The following is a 25,376-nucleotide window of genomic DNA, read 5'->3' as shown; positions in this document are numbered from 1 at the left end:
GCTTACCCAGTGTTGCTCTGAGGCAGCAGCGACTTTCCGCGTGTGATGTGTGGGCCTCCTTCTCAGCATGCTTCTCATCCCAGCACGGATCCATATATGCACTTGCCTCGATGTGTCCTTGAGATTCTGGAGGGAAGGGAGGCTGGGCGATGGGCTCATTGCAGCATTCAGTTATTGTTCCCCCCTCCGCTGCTGCTGGTATCTCTTGGTTTTCGCCTGTTCCGTCTATCTTAGTCACTTTCGATGGGGTCTGACTCCGGGGCACTGTGCACGCTCAGGCAGGAACGCGCTCTGGGATTCTGGCAGCCGCCATCTTAGGGTCAGGCTGTTTTTGTTTTTCTCGTTGTACCCTTGTCGGAGGGGGGCTTGCACTTAATTTTGATGACCTGTTTTTCGTGGCATGAGGCTTCTGCTCCGCGGTCGGCACCTTCCTTTGTGGGTCCCAAATTCAATCCCCCACTATCATTTTCTGGCTAGGAGGAAGGGAACGAGGTAGCCAGCTCGGCTCGGTAAGACCTCCTTGCTCACACTTATGTTGTTGCTGGGTGATTCGCTGTTTGCCCATGCATCGGAGCACACCCTGCATACTCCGGATGCTAGTGCAAGGGTCAGTAATCGATCCTTAGTTTTTATTGCTCGGGAACGAGCTCCGGGTATTAGCGGTCGCCATTTAGTTATCCCCCGAGCCATCACCCATTACAGTGCTCCGCTGTGTGCGCACGAGCGTCAACATTCGCTGCCGTAGCGTTTTTTTGTTTTTGTTACCCGGTACACTGCACAGGATTTTGAAGCACTTGCCTGATTAGCCCCGGTACCTTGCTGCAATCCGGTTTGGTCACCACCACAGATCACGGCTGCACCGCAACAATTTAAATAACTTTTGAACTGTTGGAGCTAGAAGTCCAAGTCCATTGAAAAGCAATTGCTCTGGAAAGATGGAGAACTGAAACTGTTGTAGGCTCAAAATATTTTTCTTCATTGGAAGCAAGATGGCCGCCGTCTAAGTTCTCGCCAGTAGCCTCTTCCTTCCCCGCTCCGTGCTGCCGGCGCCGATGCGGACACTTACAGCGCTTTGTGAGCGTACCGGTGTGCAGCTCCTTTGTTACTTAGACCTCGCGCTCCAGCTGTTAGCATAAGGCAGAAACGCCTGGAGAGCATCATATTCCGTCCAAGATCTTGGCTGGCCCCGATGGTCCCGGTCACTGTGGAGCCTGGGAATGCCCCCGAAAACCAGAAAGCCTCTTAAGGAGGTGCTCACGCGGCCTCGCACAGCAAGAGGCTGATCGCGCGCAAGGCAGAAGAGACAGCTGGAGCTGCTGCCCCGTCTGGAAGGCCCCTCAATGGCAATGAGGGGCTGAATTAGGGGGTGAAAACTGATGCAGCGTTAAAAAGGAGCCGGGTAAGTCCTCCCTCCCTCTACTCCCCGCTGCCCCTCTCCCCCCGGCTGCATCAGGGACAACTGAACGGAGTGCTCTTGCAGATACAGTAGGAGCTGGTTTATTGTGCCAGGGGGGATTGAGAAAGGAACAGGAAGACCTCACGGATAGGGGAGAAACGGAGGGGGGTGATACACAGGCCAGGATCATTTCCAGAAAAGACAGATGGTTATTATTGATATACAGTATCTAAAAGTCAATATACTCTGTATTCAGGAAACCCATGGGGAAGGGTGTCAGAAACACCTATTGGCACTTACGGGGTATCAAGTGATCTCTAGAACGTTGCAAGGTTCCCGTACGGGAGGGGTGGCGATACTAGCACGTAAGGGCAAGGTTAGATTCATTAGATCTAAGGCAGATACATTCGGGAGATGGAGCATTGCAGAATGCGTATATGATGGAGGGGGGGTTTACACTCTGCTCTATATAGGGCCCTGTCACCAATGATTCTGCACTATTGGAGTGGATTAGCACTGAATTGGGGGGTTGGCCTATGCCTCTAGTATTGTGTGGGGACTTTAATATTAATTTAAAAGGAGAGGCCTTGTTATCAAGAACTGCAAGGTATAAAGGGCGAAAGCCCAAGCTTTCCAAGCACTGGCCCAGTTGGTTAATTTACACGGGCTACTTGATGTATGGGCTGATAAAGAACCATTAGACCCAGGCTACACTTATTATTCCGCCCCTCATCAGGTCCACGTACGCCTGGATTACTTTTTATATCTTCAGTAGATTGGTCTCTGCCTCTCGGCTATTCAGATACCCACGGGTGATGTCTGATCATAACCCCCTTGTATTAGTACTTGATATCATTGCAATTGTACAGCCCAAAGTGGGATGGTCGTTCAAAAGGGCTCTGCTGCTGGACGAGGACTATATTTCATATATTAGGGAGTGGATACTGCTATTTATGACTGAGAATCTAGGGACTGCTCCCATTGAGGTAGTGTGGGTCACTTTTAAAGTCGGGATCCGGGGGGAGACTACGTGATACAGCTGGAACAAGCAGAAAAAAGCAAAACATCACATACAGGGACTCAACCCAGGTCTTGAAAAGGCGGAGGCTGGACTGGTGGAGGCTGTCTTCCAGGGCCTAGTTATTGAAGAAGCCCAACTTCAGGCTATTCTAGCTAAATCCGCTATTGGGGATATCTCTGCTAAAAAAGCGGCTAAAAAATACACTGTATGGAAAAATAAAGCCTACGAACTTAGTGAAAAGGTAGGGCATAACTTACCACTTTGGGCTAGACAGCAGACAACATGTAGTGATATCAAACTAATTTTAAATCCTGAGCTGGGCCCCATCTCTGAAGCGGGGGGAGGGGGGGATAAGCTCTGCCTTCCAAAGATTTGACCAGAAATTGTATGCGGAGGAAGAATCAGATCGGAAGGGATAGAGTCATATCTAGATCAAGTGTCTATGGGTAGTCTAGATAGGGAGAATCAGGAGCATTTAGATCTTCCTATCTCAATCGAAGAAGTCTCAGCAGCAGCGTCAGGATTAGCATCTAGAAAGGCAGTGGGAACATACTTTATCCCGGAGGAATTTTATTAGGTTTTCACCTCTAACCTGAATACCTTTATACTGGGGGTATTCCTGGCCACACAGAAGGGGAGCTCTCCTCCTGCTTCATGGGCTGTTACTAGGATGGTAGTAGTCCCCAAAAAGGGAAAATCAGAGAATCAGCTAAGTTCATATCGGCCCATCACATTAATTAACTCAGACACTAAGCTCTTTGCCAAAATCTTAGCCTCCAGCCTAGGCCAAGTTATCAAAAAAAATGTCTCTCCTGTTCAACGTGGTGTCATCCCAGAAATGGGCACTAGAGACCACATCCATTGGGTAATCACTCTATTTGACGTGCCAAAACACAAGGAGACCCTATGGCGCTGTTGTTTTTAGATGCTGAGAAAGCATTTGATAGGGTCTCCTGGCCTTACTTATGGGTGATATTGGAGAAGGGTCTAGGCATGGATTTGATATCATGGGTGAAGATGCTGTATATCAATCCTACGGCTAAAATCTCTCTAATGTGGGGAGAGTCGGAGTTGGTTAAGATCCAGAGGGTGACAAGGCAGGGCTGTCTGTGAACCCCCTTATTATTAGCCCAGTATATAGACACTTTAATCTCCCAGATTCAAGGTAATGCTTCTATGTCACCAATGGTTACAAGGGACTGGGAGACGATAATCCTCGCTTATGCAGACGATCTTGTGATTATCACCCCCGCTCTAAGGGCGGCAGTCAGGGAGATTGAAAAAGAGGCCGATTGATTTGGGCACATCACTGGATACAGACTTAACAGGGACAAAACCAAAATACTTATAAATGAGTGGGTTAAGTTTGAAGATACACTGGTGGTCCCCAACGCAACATACCTGGACATTAGTATTAGTGCTGATCCTGACGATGTGGTCAAGGGTCCATTAATTAACAAAACCAAAGCCGAGCTCTCAAGATGGAATAATCGTAGACTTTCCCTGCTAGACAGGTGCAATTTGATCAAAATGATGTTCCTTCAAAGAGTTTTGTATTCCTTTAAGGCTTTACCCCTTGAAGTAGATAACTCTTGGATCAAGGCCCTGGTTATTATGATTGGGCAGTTTCTCTGGTCATATGCCAGGCCCCGGAGGGCCCTGAAGTTTCTCTCCCTTCCCAAGTAACGGGGAAGGTGGGCGATCCCAAACTTTTGCTTGTATTACTGGGCCTCGGCTTTACAGCAATTAACACCACTGCTGTTTGATCCGCCTCATGAAGAGATCAGTTGAAACACAGCCTCCTCTTGTTTCGAACTAACCATTGGAGCTACAGTTTGTGGCTTATTGTTCCGGCAACTAGAACTTGGATATTTCAAAAAGGTCAGGTTTAAGACTCTCATATATGCGCTCAGAATATGGACTAACGGAAGGAAAAAACTCAGGATTGGCCACTTTAGTTTCTATACCCACCTCTTTGATAACCCTCTCTAACCTGATATATTTCACGACTTGTATATCAAACGATGGAGTACAAATCTAGGTCCTTTTATTTTTGTGGATATCTTTTTTGACAATAGTTTTACTACTTTTGAAAACCTGAGGAGTAAATTCCCCCTAGGGAATAGCACATTTTTAAAATTCCTACAGATTAGGGATTTTATAGGGGAGGAGGAGGGGTTTAACAAGTGTCAACTTGTAGACATACTAGCTAGACACAAAACGAAAATTGGAGACATATATGAACTACTAAATGATAGGACAGGGATGATATAGATAAACACACTGCTCGATGGGCGAAGTCGTTACAAGCAACAGAAGAGTACGCTCATTCTTCCTTAGAATTAGCCCGGGCAACACTTACATCTGCCAACCTCCAGATCCAACATTATAAAACATGGTTCAATCTATATATCAGATCGGCTAAATTCAGGAAACGGGAGGAAGTTTCCATCCAAACTGCACCCGTGTCAGGAAATGGGAGCAAACTTGGTACACATGCTGGCAGAATGTCCAGGTTTGGCAAATCTGAGAAGGGAGACATCTCAGTTTTACAAAGCTCAATTAAACTTGCGGACAAAAGTTACTCCCCAACTGATTTTGCTAGGAGTTCTGTAGCAAGAGCAAGAGGCTCTTCCCACAGCTCTCCCAATAGCTCCGTTTTATTTTTAGCTATGGTAGTGTTGAGATTGTGCCGGGCAACTGCTTGGCTTGACCCGGCACATCCTCCGTTTAGTCACTCGCTGGCTCGGCTAATCTCTGTGCATCACATTGAGAGGGCTGTATATGCACATAAAGGTGTCCGAGCTTGGAAAAGAGGTCTACAAAATTGGACCCCTTGAGGGAATGGCTTCCATATCAAGGACAGGGATTAAATATATGTTATGTACGTTTGATATGTCTTGAGGCTATTATGCTATATGTAAGTGTTGCTATATTTCTGGCTACTTACTCAGCCTGTATGTGGTTATTTGCTTTCCTTGCTTTTTATATGCTTGGATGAGGGAGGTGGAGGGGGGGGAATTTATTGTGGTGGAAAATGCAGTAAAGACGGTTTAAAAATAGGAAACAGCTACAGCATTCTCAGGATGTGTGCTGAATTCATAGTAGCCGATTTTTTAAACAAATGATCAATAAATGTTTAACCACATGACTGCTGGCCATTTTCCCCCCCTGTGCTGGAAAATGCCATTTTAGTGGCACCATGACGAGCTCAGCTCGTCATCAGCACACGACACCCGTGGGTGATGACGAGCTGAGCTCGTCATCAGCATCGAAAGGGTTAATGAGCAAACTGGTTTTACCTCTAAGAAGTCCTTGTTGTATTGCCTTCTCATCCTGGTCTGTGAAGCCTCCGGTCACATTGATGCTGAACACAATGGAGTTGCAGAGAATCGCCAGCTCCACAGGAAGACTAAGAACAGCGGCTGGAAGCCCTGTGACCACAAGAAACCAACAGCAAGACTTTCAGCTCTTAGCCTTTTTTGGAACAGGTGTCACAAATGGTGTCAATAACGTATCCAGGATTGAAATATTTCACCCAATCACATAAAGCAAAACAGTTATAATGCACAGCTGGGAACACGTACAAAAAAAATGTGTCAGGGGTGAGATAATAGCTCACTCACCACGGTTTCTGATACCTGTCTCTTTTAGGCTATTCTCTGTTATGGGACATGCCTTTCAAGGGCATTAATGGCATAATAAAGTAGCAAGTTTCAAAGAAATTTGTTTGAGAGAAAGTAGGTTATTGTCTTGCCAACTGCAGAAAAGTTCAAAAATCAAATTAACATCCCAAAGAGGATTATAGCATGATATAGGGGGTCTTTTTAACCTAACCACCTTCATGACTCTTTTAATTGAGGCATTACTTCCAACAGCTAAATGATTTATTAAGGCATGACCTGAGGAGATTGCGGATCTATAGAAATGCATAGTTCTGTAGGAAAGACCTGATTCGAAAAGATGTGCTAAATAGTTGGCTACTAGTTGAACAGGGGCTTCCCCGGGATCCAAGTTTCTCTCCAAGCACCAACTACACCACTTCTTCCAGATACCCAAGTATATTTTTTCCTAGTCCCTGGTGCCCAAGATTCCTCCAGTAAGCGTATAGCCTCTCCTGAAAGGCCAGGGTACCTCTCTGATCCCCTGAGATGCTCCAAGCAAGAAGGTTCATTTTCCCTTCTAGTATAAGAGGATGTTCCTCTCCGTCAGGACCAAGAAGAAGACCCAAGGATGCTGGTATAATGTGTGGGATGTCTATTGAGAGTTCCATTGCCCTGGGAAACCACACTTGGGATTTCCAAAAAGGAGTTATTAGAATGATATTTCTGGATTCTTGTCTCACTTTCCATAGGACTCTGAAACATGGTGAAGGGGGGAAAGACATAATCCCCCATCTTCCCACAATCTTGAAGGAATGCATCTACCGCTAGGGCATTCGGGTCTTGTCTCCAGCAGAAGTAGGTCTGGACCTGAAAAGTTAATCTGCTGGCAAACAGATCCACTTGGATTGGGTCCCAAAGATCAGGGGAAAAACCTCTGGTTGTAACTTCCAGTCGCTGGATTGTCTGAGAAACCTTGAGTTCCAGTCTGCCCTTACATTCGATACCCCAGGGATAAACTCTGCTCTGAATGTAATTTTGTGTTGCCAGCATAATTACCAAATTTGAGTTGCTATATTTGGTAATGTCTTGGATTTGGCTTCCCCAAACCTGTTTATATAGGAGACCACTGAGAAGCTGTCTAGACGGATCAGGGAATTCAAATTCTTTAATTGCTCCCTGAAACTCATTAGGGCATTCAGACCTGCTAGCATCTCTAAATAATTAATGTGAAGTGATTGTTCTTCTAATGACCATTCTCCCCCAGTTTCCATGTTTCCTAATCGGGCTCCCAAACCTCAGTTGCATGCATCTGATTCTAGGATGAAGTCCAGCAGCTTCCCAAAGATGGCATTCCCTTTCCATGCTTCGAGATTCATCTGCCACAATAGAAGATCTTCTTGGGCGTCTTTCGAAAGGGGTACCATGACACCGTACCAAAGACCTTTCCTTAAACCCCAGGCCTTCAATCTCTGGAGTGCCTGGTAGTGGAGGGGGCCAGGGCAAACTGCCTGAATTGAGGAGGAAAGAAGAGCCCAGAATTTGTGCTAAATCCTTTAAAAGGATGGAGTCTTTGAACAAACTGACTTTAATTCTTTCGTTAGCTTTAAGACTTTTTTGTGTGGTAAAACTCGCTGTGACAGGATGGTATTTACTTGGAAGCCAAGAAAGTCTAGCTTTTGAGAAGGGGTCATGACAGATTTCTTTGCATTTATAAGAAAGCCCAGATTTTCCAAGAGACTTATTGTCCAGGATAAGTGGGTCAGTACTACTGATTTGCTCTCGGACATAATGAGAATGTTTTCCAGATATATGATGAGTCGAACTCCTCTATCCCTCAGATAGCTTACCATGGGACGGAGTACTTTGGTGAACCACCATGGCGCTGAAGACAGGCTGAAGGTTAGACATAGGAATTGGTAAAGAGTTCCTTTCCAAAGGAAGCGGAGATACTTCTGAAAGACCTTGTCCATAGGTATTGTAAAGTAGGGATCTTTGAGATCCAACTTTACTAGCTAGTCTTGTGTTTGTAAAATTTCTCTTAAAAGATGGATCCCTTCCATCTTGAAATGTCTGTAGACTAAGAAGGTGTTTCACTCTGAGGTTTATTACTGGGTGCCAGCCTTTGTCCTTCTTTTCTTCCAAAAAGATTAAGCCTATGAAATGAATGTTTCTAGAATGGAAACTTTCTCTAAGGCTCCCTTCTGTAACATTTGTGACACTTCTGAATCTATCAACAACGCTTGTTCTCCATTCACACTCATTTCCCTGGGAATTTTGTGTTGAACTGGTACATCCCAGAAATCTATTTTGAAACGCGATACAGTTTCCAAAACCCAAGGGTCTTGGGTTTTTTCACCAATTGTGGGTACAAAATCTTGGTATCCCCCCTACTTTTATAGGTTAGTGTAAAGTAGTCACGCTCACCTTGATATCCTTGGTTAGACGGTCTAGATCTTCCACCACGGGATCTTGCGCCTCTTCCTCTTTGTAAAAAAACACAGTAGATGGACAGAATTCAGAACAATGTCATATATTCACCCCAGTACAGAGATCCGGGCCTAAATCCATCGGTTTTTTGCACTCCACACCACCCCAGTTCAGACAAGGCCATATGCAAATCAGTCTGACCCTGTGCCCCATGGGAACAGTCCAGCCCGAACTGCCAAACCATGCCTTCCCTGGACCGGCAACAGGCTTCTGGATTCAAGCAAGCCGGGCTGAAGACGGCTGAAATGCCAGAAACCGGTCCTCGGTAGCTTGTTTCTGGTCCAGGGAAGGCATGGCTTGGTAGTTCGGGCTGGACTGTTCCCATGAGGCACAGGGTCAGCTGATTTGCATATGGCCATTTCTGAACTGGGGTGGAAGAGTGGGCTAAAGAACGGTGATGGATTAAACCCAGATCAGTTGACTGGGGGTGAGTGCTTGTATTGTCAACGCTCCGTCCATCATTTCCTTTGGTTTTTCTTTCTTCGCCATAAGTTGGCAGGGTATGCACAGACGCGAGTCCCTTGCTCACTTTGCCACTGGATTCAAGGAAGGCGGGCTGAAGACGGCTTAAATGCCAGAAACCCGTCCTCGGTAGCTTGTTTCCGGTCCAGGGAAGGCATGGCTTGGCAGTTCGGGCTGGACTGTTCCCATGAGGCACAGGGTCAGACTGATTTGCATATGGCCATGTCTGAACTGGGGTGGCAGAGTGGGCTAAAGAACGGTGATGGATTAAACCCAGATCAGTTGACTGGGGGTGAGTGCTTGTATTGTCAACTCTCCGTCCATCATTTCCTTTGGTTTTTCTTTGTTCGCCATAAGTTGGCAGGGTATGCTCAGACGTGAGTCCCTTGCTCACTTTGCCACTGGATTCAAGCAAGATGGCTGATATGCCAGAAACCGGTCCTCGGTAGATTGTTTCTGGTCCAGGGAAGGCATGGCTTGGCAGTTCGGGCTGGACTGTTCCCATGAGGCACAGGGTCAGACTGATTTCCATATGGCCATGTCTGAACTGGGGTGGCAGAGTGGGCTAAAGAACGGTGATGGATTAAACGCAGATCAGTTGACTGCGGGTGAGTGCTTGTATTGTCAACGCTCCGTCCATCATTTCCTTTGGTTTTTCTTTGTTCGCCATAAGTTGGCAGGGTATGCACAGACGCGAGTCCCTTGCTCACTTTGCCACTGGATTCAAGCAAGCTGGGCTGAAGACGGCTGAAATGCCAGAAACCGGTCCTCGGTAGCTTGTTTCCGGTCCAGGGAAGGCATGGCTTGACAGTTCGGGCTGGACTGTTCCCATGAGGCACAGGGTCAGACTGATTTGCATATGGCCATGTCTGAACTGGGGTGGCAGAGTGGGCTAAAGAACGGTGATGGATTAAACGCAGATCAGATGACTGCGGGTGAGTGCTTGTATTGTCAACGCTCCGTCCATCATTTCCTTTGGTTTTTCTTTGTTCGCCATAAGTTGGCAGGCTATGCTCAGACGTGAGTCCCTTGCTCACTTTGCCACTGGATTCAAGCAAGCCGGGCTGAAGACGGCTGAAATGCCAGAAACCGGTCCTCGGTAGCTTGTTTCCGGTCCAGGGAAGGCATGGCTTGACAGTTCGGGCTGGACTGTTCCCATGAGGCACAGGGTCAGACTGATTTGCATATGGCCATGTCTGAACTGGGGTGGCAGAGTGGGCTAAAGAACGGTGATGGATTAAACCCAGATCAGTTGACTGGGGGTGAGTGCTTGTATTGTCAACGCTCCGTCCATCATTTCCTTTGGTTTTTCTTCCTCTTTGTGTCAAGAAATTGGAGTGTTGGCGATAACCTCAGCTGTAAACATAGGGACCTCTCTGGTCTTGTGAAAAAAAGTTTGACCTGTAATTTCCGTGGCCAACAGCTGGCCCTCTCCTGTCAGCCCATTCAAAAAGGGGGCATGAGCTGAATACTCTTCGCTTATTGGTCTGAGCCTTACTAAAGGCTGTGAAAGTTGAGAAGTACTTCCCCAGTGATTTGACGAAAATCATCTCAAAAGAGAAGCCCCTTGGCATTGCCCATATCTTCCTTAAAGGATAGATCAGCCAATTTTGGGTTCATTCTTAATAGGAAGGTTTTTCGTCTTTCTGTAATCAAGTTAGTGTTGGCATTGCCCCAAACGCATTTAGCACGCTGGGACCATCCTCTCAGGAGGTCGACGCTTACGGGAGTATTATTTCCCCTTGCTTCCTCAGTCATATACAATATGCGTGTAAGCGAGCCAAATATGTACCAGAGCAGGCATTGTTTAAGAAATTTTTCAATGCCCTTCCTGGGATCTCTGTAGGAAGGTGGAATCTGACTACATGGTTGCCCCCACTTTGTGCCTGGTGTTTTGATGGGTTTTGACTTCATTTGGCTGGGATCCTGCTATCCAGGGCTCCAGTCTATCTGCTTCCTCTCTAAACTGATTGCATGATGTACATTAGGTACACTCCAGATGAGTTACTGGATTATCCTTGCGAGTCCCTAGTATATGGTACCTTAGGTACCAAGGGCATTGGTACCCCAGAGACGTACCAGGGGCTGAAGCATGTATTATGCCACCCCTGGGAAACCTTCCAAAATGGCACCACAGGTCTGCCACTGCAGCCTGGTAAAGGTAGTGTAAGTACCCCTTACTAATATATAGTATACCTATATCTACCTATATATACAGACACATATAAACCTATAAGTCACTCCTTTGACAGGCCTTAACAATCCTGAAGGCAGAGTCCTGGGTTTTATGTGAGAGGGTGCCCAAGCATGAGCTTTTGGAATCCTTTCCTTATAGCTGTTCTGTAATGCAGACATACCATATATTCTTAAGTGCATTATAACCTTGCCGTAAATGCTAACTTTGGAATGGCTGCATCAAAACATGTTGTGTTTGGTGTCAAACACTTTGGAATCCTACCTCACCCACCCCCCCCTCCCCATCCCAGTCCTGGCGGCGGGGGTAGAATTCCACCCTTCTGGAGGAAGAAGACATGTACACCTTTACTTTACCAGTAATAGTTTTCAACAGCCCCAGCATCACAGAATGGATGCTGATGCCACAGACACAAGTCTGACCTCCTGCTGCTGGACGAAACTCCGGCAGGGGAGGCCTGGGCAATAGGTTTCCTGTCCAGGGAGGTGTAACCACCTCCCCAGACAGGCTTTAGTGTATTGGGGATGGGTAAATGTGCCTTCAAGGGATTTATTCAATTGAATGATTAGTTTATTTTAGGCTAACATTTGGGAGCAAGATGGAAGATATGCTTGCTAATTGATTTCTTTCAACTCGTCAATTCTTTTAGGCAATTTCTTGTAAACGGGTACAACTCCGTTCAAGAGCGAACAATCTTTGGAGTAAATCTCAAAGAGGTGTATAGAACAGACAAAAGCGGGTGTATATATGAAAGTAATACATTTTATATCACAATTTTTCAGGGTACGTGTATACAATACATACAATGAAACAGGAAGTTAATTATTATGCACTTGAAAACATTCACTGTAACAATTGCAACACTTTTTCTTAAATAAACCACAAATCAATATCAAAGAAAAAAGGTCTCTAGTTTTGCATTAGTGAGACCATCTTCAGGACTGTATAGTATTGAGGTTGTAGACCCCTGCTATAATGTAGAACAAGATTGCGGTAGCCACTCATGTCCTGGTGGATGTGTATCATACCAGCTGAACGTCTGTCCTAGCATAATAACCTCCAGGTTATCTAGTTAAAAAATCTCTCACAAATCTCTCATTTCTTATAATAATAACAACCTATGAACTATGATCCTAGGACAGGCGTTCAGCTGGTATGATACACATCCACCAGGACATGAATAGCTACCGCAATCTTGTATGATTATTTGTATCTGCCTTAGATATGTGCATTTACATTACGAATTAAGGGACATAAAGATATCCCACAAATTGCAAATACTTTCTAATGCATATTGTATATTCAAGTATGTTGGTTTTTTCCAATGGAATAATTGTATAATGGTGTTACACTTACATGGGTGTTATGATAATATTGTCTTTTATATGTATATATTAGAACAAACAGTAATTTTCTTTTGTTCTACATTATAACAGGGGTCTACAACCTCAATACTATACAGTTCTGAAGATGGTCTCACTAATGCAAAACTAGAGACAGAAACGTCGAATTATACACTTTTTTCTTTGATATTGATTTGTGGTTTATTTTTTAAAAAAGTGTTGCAATTGTTACAGTGAAGGTTTTCAAGTGCATAATAATTACCTTCTTGTTTCATTGTATGTATTGTATACAAGTACCCTGAAAAATTCTAATATAAAATTTAATACTTTCATATATACACCTGTTTTTGTCTGTTCTATACACCTCTTTGAGATTTACTCCATATGATTGTTCGCTCTTGAACGAAGTTGTACCCGTTTACAAGAAATTGCCTAAAAGAATTGGCGAGTTGAAAGAAATCAATTAGCAAGCATATCTTCCATCTTGCTCCCAAATGTTAGCTTAAAATAAACTAATCATTCAATTGAATAAATCCCTTGAAGGCACATTTACCCATCCCTCTTACTTTGCCCGAGCCCTCAAGGGTAGTTTGGGTTGCCCATGTCTCTCACCTTTAGTGTATTGGGGCAAGGTGGGTGCATTCAGTGAATGCTTTTCAGACATTGCCTGGGGCACACAAGGTGTCCCTGTGCATTTCCCAGTTCAAAACGGTTGCTGGGGCATTCCGCCCCAGCTCTGGCACCAAACTGGGCAAAGGGGAAGGGGTGTAACCACCCCCTCCCCAGGTCCTCCCATAAGTGGGACCTTAGAGAGTTAGTCCATCCCCTAAACTTAGTATAAGTATAGGAACCCAGTCCCTAGATTTTTAGGTTACCCTGGACGAAACTCTGCAACATATATCCTGGAACTTCGACATTCTTTTTCAAATAGGAGACAGAAGGATCTCCCTTGGGGTCAAGGAGTGACTCCCCTGTCCACACAGGCACCAAAGAAGCATCTTGCCGGTCTGCATTTTCAAGGATCCCGAAGAATCTGCGACACAGGACACGGACTTCCAGACATCTGAGGCCGACACGAGATCACAGCAAAGCTGAGACCCGCAGCCGTCACGAGAGACGTGGGACCAGAACTCCTGGACACCGTGCATATTTGCAAGTGCACCTACTGACCGAGCTTTCCTGAAGTTGTGCATTGGGCTACTTGTAGTCCAAGCCCTGAGCACCATCTGCACCGAAGATTGTGGGCCTACACTCCACGAGTGTTCCGTGGGCCAGTTTCTAGCAATTCTGCCCGAGACTCCTTCGCGATCCATGGTCCATCGACTAGTGGGTCCCCACGAAGACAACTCTTTTGTTTCTTGGCCTTTCCTGGTTGCTCCAGACGTGCCCTGACTCCCCTCCAAAAGGCGAGTCCCTCAGACCTTGCTGGTCTGCACCGAAGCCAATCTTTGTATTCTGCATGCGTTGCTGTTGCCAAGGCTTGTTGGGTCCAATCCGGATACCGACGCTGCAGCACTCGACATCCAACTTGGGAGAACTCGAATCCAGCTCCTGGTTGTTGTCAACGCCGCCTGGTCCTCGTGGCTGAAGAGTCAAGCTTCACCTCCTGCTCCTGAAATCGCCCGACATTGGCTGGCATCTTCTTGTTGCCTCACTGGTCACTGGCAAGTGACCCAGACTCTGTCCCCTCTGCTTTCAGGTTCTTCAGATCTTCGATCTACCCTTGGATCCATCCAGACACTTTTCATCTGGTCGCCTGCAGCACTTCTTTGCAGCTCTCCATAGGAAACGACGACGAAACCCGACATGAAGAGACACCTATGCTCACGGCTTCCCTGGGTGAGGTAACACGAGTACTTCGCTGCTCCCGTGGGTCTTGACTCTCAAACAGTCTAGTACTGAAGGGGTTTGTTCCTAGTCCACTCTTAAGTGTCTTATTCTTTAAAAATCGAATCGCAACTTTCTCCATAGAAGTCAACGGTGATTTGCGGCTGTGTTTAGACACTGCTTGAGTCCCCCGTGGGTCTCCTGCGTCCCTACCTTGGGTGGTTCCTGGTTGCCCCAGAGGTTGTACAGCCCTAGGCCTTGTCTCTATGTCCTTATACCACTTTCATAGTATATGGGTAGTGAGGCCCCTAGGGCAGAATGTATACTGTGCTAATTTACTGTGTGCTAATTAAGTTTAACTTGTGTACTTTTACCTCTAGCCTCATAAGGAGACTAGAGGGGTGAGTTTAGAATAAATACATATATATTTTATATATACATGGTGTGGTTCTCCTTTCATTTGATCATTCATGAGATAGACTGGTAAAACAAGCTGTTTTACATTCATTCAAGACTTAGCCTGAAGGCTGCTCTCCACAGCTACCACTAGGATAACTTTCTATAAAGGTTGTCTTTAAACCTATCATCAATAAGGGTCGTTTGGACTGGTGCAAGGTGCCCACTAGAATAGTGGGCAGCATTTGCCAGGCCAACTTCTCACAATCTTTCCCATATTTAAAAAGGAATGTAATTAATTTGGGGTCCAGGTTAGGTGTATTACAGACGTTGTCACCAGTAGAGGGTCTGGGGTATTAGTTTCTCATTAAATTGGGGTTTCCTTATGAAGGCCTTTCCTGACCCATTGACTGAGATATTTGGCTACATGGTCCATAGGCCACCAATCAGCTCTATGTGGGTGCCTAGTGGTGGTGGGATTGAACATCTCCCCCTCAAAGAGATCCTTGATCCCAGAGGAAGTTAAATCTTGATGTAAATCATGATCCAGTATAACGGTAATATCAAGGGTATCCTCTGGAACGAAAATAAACTCATTCATTTGCGGATCATCATAATCAAGGTAGTCTGCAGAGGAGTTATGGACATCATTAATTTCTCTTGTGCCACGAGGGTCAATTTGTTCTATCATGTCGCTATGGACAACTCTTCTTTGAGCCCTGGAAAGGTGGTCTTTCTCTATTGTGCTGCAAGGAGTACCAATCTCTGTTTTAGCGCGAAGGCTACCAGAGTTAAAGGCGTGATTAGACACTTGATCTAAGTGCTTCCTCTTCTGGGAAACCTTCTCCCGTTTTAGGGGCTCCGAGGTAGATGGGGAATCTCCGTCTGAGAGGGAGAAAAAGTTCTCCTCGGAGGGACTTACGCTCTTCCTCTTAGCTAACGCCTCTTTAACTGAGGGCCTGTAATCTAAAATTGAATAGAGATGACGTAATCTCTATGTCCAGTATGACCCGGTTTCTACAATAAGGACGAAACTGTGGTTTCAAATAGAACCCTGGCCTCCCCTCCAGAAACAATTTTAGATTGAATATCTTGTTAATATTGTATATATTGCGCACTGTGTCACTTTTTCACTATGCACAAATGTCACTAAACAGTATTTTGTATATGACTTGTTTTCATTTTGATATAAACAAACAGCTCATAATGGAATGAAGTAATTCTGATAAAGATTGAGCACGGATTTAAAGAGTATTGGTTTTGTTTTTTCTCCTTGTGTGTGTTGAGAGTATATTTATAATAATTTCTCAGTATTCCATATATTGTATTTTGAAGGGATAATAATATCTCATATATTGTATTTTAAAGAAATAATAGACCTACCCAAAAGAACCGCTTTTTCTTGAAACCTCTCCTACTTTCTGCTTGAGTTTCCTAAATTTGGAATGTGAAGAGCTTGGGTGCAATTTTGAAAGTAGAAGAAAATGTAGGGCAAGGCTTTTCCTTGAACCACCATATGGGAAAGACCAACAAGAAGAATTTCGTAGGGCACAGTTTCGAAGGCTGCCGAGACAAATGCCCTTAGTCTATTTGAAGATGTATATCATAAAGAATGTAAATTGGGTGAACCTCCTTACTATGAAGAGGGTAAAAGGCTTACTGAGCAAGGTTGAGAAGCTCACTGCTTTATATTAAGGATGATAGTTTTACAATAATTTTCTTTTCAAGTATTTTGTTTGGAAAAGGTGCCACAATTGCTGAAGGCTGAAGGCTTACTCATCGGCAGAGTGTCTTTTAAGCAAGGGTAAAACTATTGCTTATTTCCAAATAGCAAGCACCATTCCTTGAACCAAAGATAAGTTGTAGGGCTTAGTCAAGGCACAGGTAATGGATTTGTGGTCATGTGAGGGATATAATTTGAACATGGGTCAAATGTTAACCCTGATTTGACAGAGAAGGTGCGTCTTTAAATGCTTTCTTGTGTTAGATTATCAGCCCTTCTTAGATTGGTGACCCAGTTTAGCCAGCATTTATTGTTATTGTTATTGTTATAGCGGGTTTATATAGCGCCGATTCACCTGCAGGTCTCAGGGCGCTTTTGACCACAGAACATAACAGCCGGGATACTGAAAAAAAAGGGTGGAGGGAAGGGGCAGGACTTAGGCTAAGCTGAGTGCTGTTCTGAAAAGGTTGGTTTTCAGGGCTTTCCTGAAGCGGAGTAGGTTACCCTCCTTACGGAGTGCCTCAGGCAGGGCGTTCCAAAGGTTCGGTAGTAGGACCGAGAAGGATCTCCCTCCCATTGTGGCCAGTTTGAAACGTGGGCATACAAGGAGTTGGGCGTCTGAAGACCTGAGGTTTCTTTCCGGTCTATATGTCTCAATCCGTTTCTTGATGTAAGCCGGGGCCTTCCCATAGATGGCTTTATGGGCTATACAGAGGCTTTTAAAGACGGACCTCTGTCCGATTGGCAGCCAGTGTAGACTCTTTAATAATGGAGAGGCATGCGCTCTCCTCGGGAGATTAAAAATGAGTCTGGCGGCGTCGTTTAGGACTACCTGAAGTCTGTTTATTAGCATTTTTGGCAGGCCTAAGTAGAGCGCATTTCCATAGTCGAGTCTTGACACTATGGTGGCAGAAACCACTGTGCGAAGCATCGACTGGGAGAGGAGAGGAACTAGTTTGCGCAACTGTCTTAAAAGACCAGTGCAGGTACCAACCACGGTGGAAACCTGGTTGGTCATTGAAAGGGCACTGTCTAACTTAATGCCAAGACTTTTGACTGTGGCAGCTGGCTGTGGAGTTGGGCCCAGCTCCTGGGGCCAGTACATGTCACTCCAGGAGGAGCACTTGGATGGTACTATCAGCACCTCTGTTTTTTCCAGGTTGATTTTTAACTGGTTAGTGGCCATCCAGTGGACTGTGTATCTGAGTGTGTCCTGGGCGTGTGACTGGGCTTGTACGGTGTCATCTATGCCCAGCAACAGCTGTGTGTCGTCGGCATAGTTAAACACCCGACAGCCCATCCCCGCTAGTGTGTTAATCAGAGGCTGCAGATATAGGTTAAACAGGAGTGGGGATAGTGCTGAGCCCTGGGGGACACCACAAGTCAGACCTCCCACTCCTGATATGCTGTCTCCCATCTGGATTCTCTGGGTTCTCCCAGATAGGAATGATTCCAGCCACCGAAGAGCTAAGCCCTGAATCCCAACCCCAGCCAGCCTGTCCAGCAGAAGGGTGTGGCTGACAGTATCGAACGCCGCTGATAGGTCTAACAGAATCAGGGCGCTCGGTCTCTTACTGTCAGCCATCCTTCTGAGCTCGTCCAGCACCGAGAGCATGACCTGCCTGCCTCTCATGGAGTAGATGGTTAGACTCCAGGAAGCTTGACAGAGATTTTAGCACATGTTGCTCGAGTACTTTGGACAGGAAAGGCAGCTGGGATATGGGTCTATAGTTTTTTAAGGCGTTGGGATCTGCCCCCACTTTCTTTAGCAGCGGTCTTACACGAGCTTCTTTAAAGCTAGTGGGGAGCCTGCCAGTGCTCAAGGATTTATTTAGTGTGGCTAGGATATGGTCCTCTAGAATAGGACGCGCCAAGCAGAAAATACTTGGGGGGCATGGATCTGCTGGGAACCAGATTTTGTCTTCCTCATCAGTAATTCGAGGATTAGTGGGTCCATAGGGGGAAATGATGATAGGCAGCTGGCAGCTGGGTTTAGAGTGGTCTGCTGCTCGATTGGGCCGTACCCCATACTTTTTATTTCGAGCATAATGGTGTCAACTTTATCCAGAAAGTATTTCTGGAAAGTATCACAGTTTATGCTGCTTTCTGCATCCTGAGCTCTTTTAGTTAGTTCCTTCAGGATTGTGAACGTTTCCTTTTGAACATTGGTCGCCCTATTTATTTATTCAGATCTCATAAAATGAAGCTTTAGTTTCCCGGGTGGATTTTTTATAGCTGCGAAACGCCTTCTTGTATTGTTCACAGGTATCTGTATCCTTATTTTTCCTCCATTTTCTCTCCATATTATGCAGAGCCTTCCTTTGATCCCTCAAAGCGGGTGTGAACCATGGGGCTCCCTTTTTTCCACTATTTTTTGTTTGGAGTTTCTCGGGTGCTATCTGGTTGATGGCTTTTGCCAAATAGTCCATCATGTCCTTACAGTCTTGATCTACATCTTTATTAGGTGTTATCGGCTGGACAGTTCCCCCGAGTGACATGTTCAGTGTGTGTTGGTCCACATTTTTCCACTGGCGGGTCAGTCTGGGTTTAGGTGCTGGGCGTAAGGGTATGGTATCCAGGGGGATGTCACAGTAGATCAAATGATGGTCTGACCAGATACAAGGGAGGATTCCAACTAATACCACCCTGGGATCTGTAGTCCATATCAGATCTAGGGTGTGGCCTTTTGTATGAGTAGGGGCGTTTACGAGCTGCCTGAATCCCAGGGAGGACATGGTTATCTCTAGGGAGCTAGCTGCTGGCTGTTTCTTTTCTTTGTCCCAGTGAAAATTAAAGTCTCCTGTAACTATGACATTTCTATATCTGGAACACATGTCAGAGACATAGGTCATAAAGGAGTCATTAAAGCCTGGAGTGGCGTTGGGGGGGCGATAGACTGTGAGAACTGTAACACACAAGTTATCAAACATGATTTTTATCGCCAGCAAGTCGGCTAGATCCACTGACTCAGCCAGTATTTTAGTCACTGCTAGATGTCTCTTGAATATTATTGCCACTCCTCCCCCTCGGGTGTTCCCTGTGCGATTCTGCCAATGGATGTCATAGTTTACAGGGACGGCGGCTATGATGTCTGGTAGGGAGTTGTCCCCCATCCAGGTCTCGGTCAAGGTCAGGATGTCAATGTCTTCGCCTTGCAATAGAGTGTAAATCTCAAGACTATGACAACATAGTGACCATGTGTTTAGGCTAACCAGCTTTAGAGTATGCGGGGGGCTGGGGGCCTACCTATCTGCGGTGCCTGGATGGGCAGTTCCTCTACACGAGTGAGTGTAGCCAGGTCTAGAGATGTTATGCCCCCATTCAGTTGACGGATTTCCTCCCCAGAGTAAGTAATCCGTTTGGTGAGGGTCCCTGCCCCTGCGCCCGTCCGTGCGCGGACGGGCGCAGACGGGCAGGACTCTGGCACGACTCCGGCACAGATCCGGCGCGTCCACTGACCGCGTCCGCTGCGCGGAGACATGGCCGACCATTTTTATAGTGGCAACTACAGCCCAACCAAAGATGGCCGCCACGTAATCCGGGACCCGGGGCTTCACCAGCCCTGCCGAGCACCTTAGGATCGTGGGAAGAGGAAAGTGATAATCCTCAAACTATAGCGCCAGTTCCCCAGGTAGAAATATGGTTTCCCCAGAAATACGAGTGGGAGAAAGTGCAATTGTGCAAAGCAGCGAGGGGTTTCTAAAAAGGGGTCGGACACAAGGGAGAATACAATATTTAAAAGTAGCACAGGTAAAATAAGCGATCCGCCCGATTTCAGTCTCGGGGGTGTAGTAAAGCGATCTCTCGCGTTTAGGCTCCCGCCTCCCCTTTTATAGTGGCAACTACAGCCCAACCAAAGATGGCCGCCACGTAATCCAGGACCCGGGGCTTCACCAGCCCTGCCGAGCACCTTAGGATCGTGGGAAGAGGAAAGTGATAATCCTCAAACTATAGCGCCAGTTCCCCAGGTAGAAATATGGTTTCCCCAGAAATACGAGTGGGAGAAAGTGCAATTGTGCAAAGCAGCGAGGGGTTTCTAAAAAGGGGTCGGACACAAGGGAGAATACAATATTTAAAAGTAGCACAGGTAAAATAAGCGATCCGCCCGATTTCAGTCTCGGGGGTGTAGTAAAGCGATCTCTCGCGTTTAGGCTCCCGCCTCCCCTTTTATAGTGGCAACTACAGCCCAACCAAAGATGGCCGCCACGTAATCCGGAAGCTTTGCGCGTGTTTTTCCAGTTGCTGAGAATAATCTTGGCTGCTGCTGTTAGGAGTAGGTCTAGGAGCGCCCTATCATTTTCATTGAGTGACCCTGCTTTGAGGAAACCGAATACTAGCGTTGAGAGATCCCTACTAGGAGAATATGAGAAGAGTTTAGATATGAATTTGAAGATCTTGTCACGCATTCACATTGAATTAATAAGTGTTCTATTTTGTCATTGCAATTCCAGCAAGTGGGATCTTCCCTGTTTTTGTGTGAGTAGAGTCTAGTATTTCTTTGAAGGAGAGAGGGTAGGCCCCGTTGATGGGGGAATAGATCCCTTTATTAACCCATGATTCGTTATGTAAGGTTTTCCCCTTATAGAGTATTTCCAGAGAGATTCAAGGTTAGATCGCTTAACGCTAATGGCTAAATGTTTGTCAATCTTTAGTAGTACAGACTTTGTGTTCTTGAAAAGGGATTTTGAGCAGTTGGCCGTATTTAGGTTTGTGGTCAAGAGGGCCGCTGGTGTAAGATTCATAAGAATTGATTTCTCAAGGTCTAGCTAAACAGGGGTGTATTAGGCCGGTGGCACCAGCCAGTAAGAGCCATGTTTTGCCAAAAATGCCACCTGATAGAGTTTAAAGTCAGCTAGATTGATCCCTTCCAATGCTTTATCTAGTCTAAGTTTTTTCATACTAATTCTTGCTTTTTTCCCTTTCCATAAAACTTTCGAGAGTAAGAAGGCTAGTTTATGGTGGAATTCCTCCTATAGTACGAGGGGTAGCATAGTAATTGGATAGTTCACTAGTGGAGAGATCATCATCTTGATGGCCTCGATCCTTCCCCACCATGTTATAAATCTAGGTGACCATGCATCTAGGAGAGTTTTAATTTTCTCTAGTGTGATGGTTTTGTTATGCTGGAGCGTCTCTAGTATTGTTCTGACGAATTCAATCCCCAAGTGCTTAATGTATCCTGGCTGCCATGCGAGGCCAGAGTCACCTAGCATATCCCGAGAGCTGAGAATATTCAGCAGTTTGACTTCAGACTTATCCCAGTTTAACTGATATCTGGAGTGGCTAGAGTATCTTTTTATGGTGGTCATAAGTGCCTTGATGGATTCACCCAGATTCTCTGTAACCACGAGGATATCGTCGGTGTATGCGGCTAGTTTCACAGAGTTTCTCTGAATTTTACTCCCCTAATTTCTTCATTGCATTTGATATCCGTGATTAGAGGTTCTAAGGCCAAGAGGAACTGTGCAGGTGAGAGGACAACCCTGTCTGGTGCCTTGTTGTAAGTGGAATGAATCCAACAAGGTACCATTAATGGCAATTCGGGCGGTAGGGTTAGAGTAGAGTGCCATCACCATGTTGATGTAAGGTCACCAAGATTAAAAGATACCATGCATTGTTTTAGGAATGACCATGATACCCTGTTGAACGCTTTCTCTGCGTGTAGGGTAATGGCAATAGAGGGGGTGGCCATAATCTTCGTTTTCTCTAGAATGTGACACAGTACTCTAGTATTGTCATTAGACATGCGATATTTGAGGAATCCCACCTGTGAGTTACTGATAGATTTTGCAGTCCAAGTTGATGAGTGAGATCGGTCTATAGTTTTTTGTTAAGAGGGGGTCTTTTCCCTCTTTAGGAATGACGACAATATTGTCTTCTCCCATTGATTTGGAGACACAGCCCTCCTTGGCTATAGAGTTGAATAATTTTAGTAGAGTAGGTCTTAGAGATTTGTCAAACTCCTTATAAAAGGCGGCTGAGAAGCCGTCTGGGCCCGGAGCTTTATTGTTTTTGAGGGATTTAATAGCGGTCGAGAGTTCTTTTTCAGAGATGGGAGTCCCTAGTGCACAACTGTCTGATTCTGTTAGTTTTGGTAGGTTCAGTGACTCTAGGTATTTAGAGCAGTCCTCCGGATCCATTGTTTGTTTATTTTTATATAGATCCTGGTAAAAGGCATGGAATGTACTTAGTATCTTATTTTATTTGGTTTGAATATCACTCTTGGAACCTTTAATCGAGAAAATAGTGAATTGTTTCTGTTTATGTTTGAGATATGACGCTAGTAGTTTCCCTGCCTTGTTTCCCTCACATAGCTTGAGTACCTTGAATGTATTTATCCTCACTCCGGCACGTTTGCTCACTATTCTATTGTATTCGTATTTCCTCCTAATTAGTTGGTCTAGAGTGACTTTGTAGTCTATATTCGCCAAGTGTGAAACTTCAAGTGACTTGATTTCTTTTTCTAGCGACTCAAGTTCTAGGTTTAGCTTTTTGTTGATCTGAGCTTTGATACCGATAACGACTCCTCTAATGGTCGCTTTAAGTGCATCCCAAAGGGTAGGAATGCTCATGTCGGGGAGGTCATTTAGTGTGATGTATTCCTTAATTGCGTTTTCAATTTTTACTTTATTTGCTGGGTCGGAGAGTATGTCATGGTTAAAGCGCTATCTTTTTAGGGGTAGGGTGGTGTGGGTACCTGCGAGCTTGGTGCTGATGCAGGAGTGGTCAGAATCTAGTTTGGGGGCTATATCAGTTTCATCTATGTGATGTGTGAACAGACTTGAGAGTAGGATGTCGTCAATCCTAGAGTGGGAGTTATGTGGTGCCGTGAAAACGTGTAGTCCCTCATGTCTGGGTGTTGAAGACGCCATGAATCCTTTAGGTTAAACTTGGAGCATATTCTTTTGAGGACCTCATGTGACCAGGAGGGTTGGTATTTGCATTTAGATTGCCGGTGTATATGAGGGTCCATTGGTAGGTTGAAGTCACCACCCACTATAGTGAGATCTTCCTGAGGGAGGGTCTGGAGAGTCTTAGAGACCCTTTCCCAGAAATCGGGGTCATTGGTGTTAGGTCCATAGATGTTGACTACATGCATGCGGTTGTCAACTCTCTGTAGGTGCGTGACTAAGGTTTACAACAGAGGCTATATCAGAGCTCTTATATAATGAGATTGCTGCCATAATTTGTCACTGCATTACATGGCACCAAAGGGGCAAGTGGATTTTGTTACAAGACAAGTAGATTTATGAAGAAACCTGCCCCATGGACAAGTAGATATTTTATAAAATTCCACACCCCTGTACCATACTGATGGGACCATTAAGCAATCCGTCCATCCAACATCCTCATTAACAAAATATCACCAGCTGGCAACGGCCCTGCCAACATCAAGTTTATGGAGACTGACTAATAAATATTAAACATTACTTAAGGAAAAATAAAATAGGTTTTGATTATCCAGCCCACAGGAAGTTCTCATACTACTCTTTTGCCTTATATATGTACTTCAATTATCCATTTCCATGCACCTGCACTATAAAAGGTAGGTTTTCTTTCATTCTCATTTTTACTCCTCTGTAACCCCACTTTGTTGTTGCCTTTAACAACATAGACCCGAATTAGGATGTCGGTCAGTAAACATGGTCTTTTTCTCTCACCTATGGCCATTTGTGTTCTGTTTTTTCATTTCCCATCCCCCACATTCGGTGGATGTTGGTCAAATACAAACTTTGTGTACAGCTTAATTTGAAGTGCTTTGTAACAATGTACCTTTCTTTACTATTTTATTTATTTAACCATACAAACGTCTTATACAAGCCAAAAATTACTTAGGTAAGAAAATCACTACTAGATAGAAAATATAATTGACCAGCATAAAAGGTAGCTCACCTTGAACTTTCTGAAGCAGCTTGTTCAGTGCAAGGTGGCAATCCTTCACTGCCACTCTGAGTACATTCTTGTCGCCAGAGGAGTTTGCTGCCTGAAAAGAGCAAATATTGCATTTATCAAAACACAGCACATCTAATAGGCATGCACGATTCTTGTATACAAACATCTTAAGATTATCTATGTGTTTGCGGTGCCAATAGGGCATTGAAGACAATATTTCAACACGTGCCAATATTGTTAAATACAGGTCATAAGCACAAACAACAATCTCCAGCCTTGGCCTGACCTCTACTCTCTGTAACTCCTAATTCCCCAAGGCTTTCAACAAGTTTTGGTTTGGAAACTTTGCCTCTTGGTGCCAACTAAGGGCCCGATTCCGATCTCGTTGGTCTGAATCCGGTTCCGGGCTGCTTTCCGTACGACTCTGATCGGGGGAGACCGACCGAACGAGTACAATGCATCCGTATGCATCCGGATACGATTCAGTTAAATTCCCATTGACTTCAATGGGAGTCTGTGTTCCGAACATAAACATAGGCTCCATTGAAGAAAGGGGTGGCTGGGGAAAACCTTGCACCCTGTGGCAGGCACCCCATGATGCCTGCCACATTGTGCATGGCTGGAAAGGGGGGTCCCGTGGGTACCCCCAAGGGCCCGATTCGGAGGGCCCCGGGTGAAGGGAAGCATGCTACGTGTCCACAAAGACCGATACTGACAGCCTTTTTGTTCCAGGCAAAGCGATTCGGGAAGGCTGTCCAAAACGGTCATCGTACTCGCTCGTTCGGAAACCTAGTCCATAGAGCTGTTTGAGTCGGCTCCAGAAAGGCTTGTCCTGTCCGAATGCCTTCCGGAACCAATACGGTCAGCCCTAACGGTTTCCAGGCATCGTACTTGGTTGTTTTCAACTGGGAACGAGTCGGTCGGAAACAAGGGCTTCGGAACGGTTTCGGCAAACACGAATCCGATTCGGAGCCCTTCCAAACGATATCGGAATCAACCCCTAAGTTGTGATCAAAAGGTTTAGAAATC

The 25,376-nt window shown here is 45.4% G+C and overlaps 1 protein-coding gene across 1 annotated transcript in view; it reads right to left on the bottom strand.

Annotated features, from left to right (window-relative positions):
- The window catches only part of FANCG (FA complementation group G), a 228,741-nt gene that overhangs the window by 167,691 nt on the left and 35,674 nt on the right, over window positions 1-25,376 (bottom strand). Inside the window, exons 2-3 of the mRNA XM_086962889.1 lie at window positions 24,348-24,438; window positions 5,720-5,851 (exon numbers count right to left, since the gene is read on the bottom strand). Of these exons, the coding sequence (XP_086819015.1) occupies window positions 5,720-5,851; window positions 24,348-24,438 (223 nt within the window). The remainder of the gene's footprint in view (window positions 1-5,719; window positions 5,852-24,347; window positions 24,439-25,376) is intronic.

This window comes from Lissotriton vulgaris, chromosome 3_1 (genome assembly GCF_964263255.1).
Source record: "Lissotriton vulgaris chromosome 3_1, aLisVul1.2, whole genome shotgun sequence".
NCBI lineage: Eukaryota > Metazoa > Chordata > Amphibia > Caudata > Salamandridae > Lissotriton > Lissotriton vulgaris.
The sequence above is the reverse complement of the archived record's forward strand: the minus strand, read 5'-3'. Positions and strand labels throughout refer to the sequence as shown.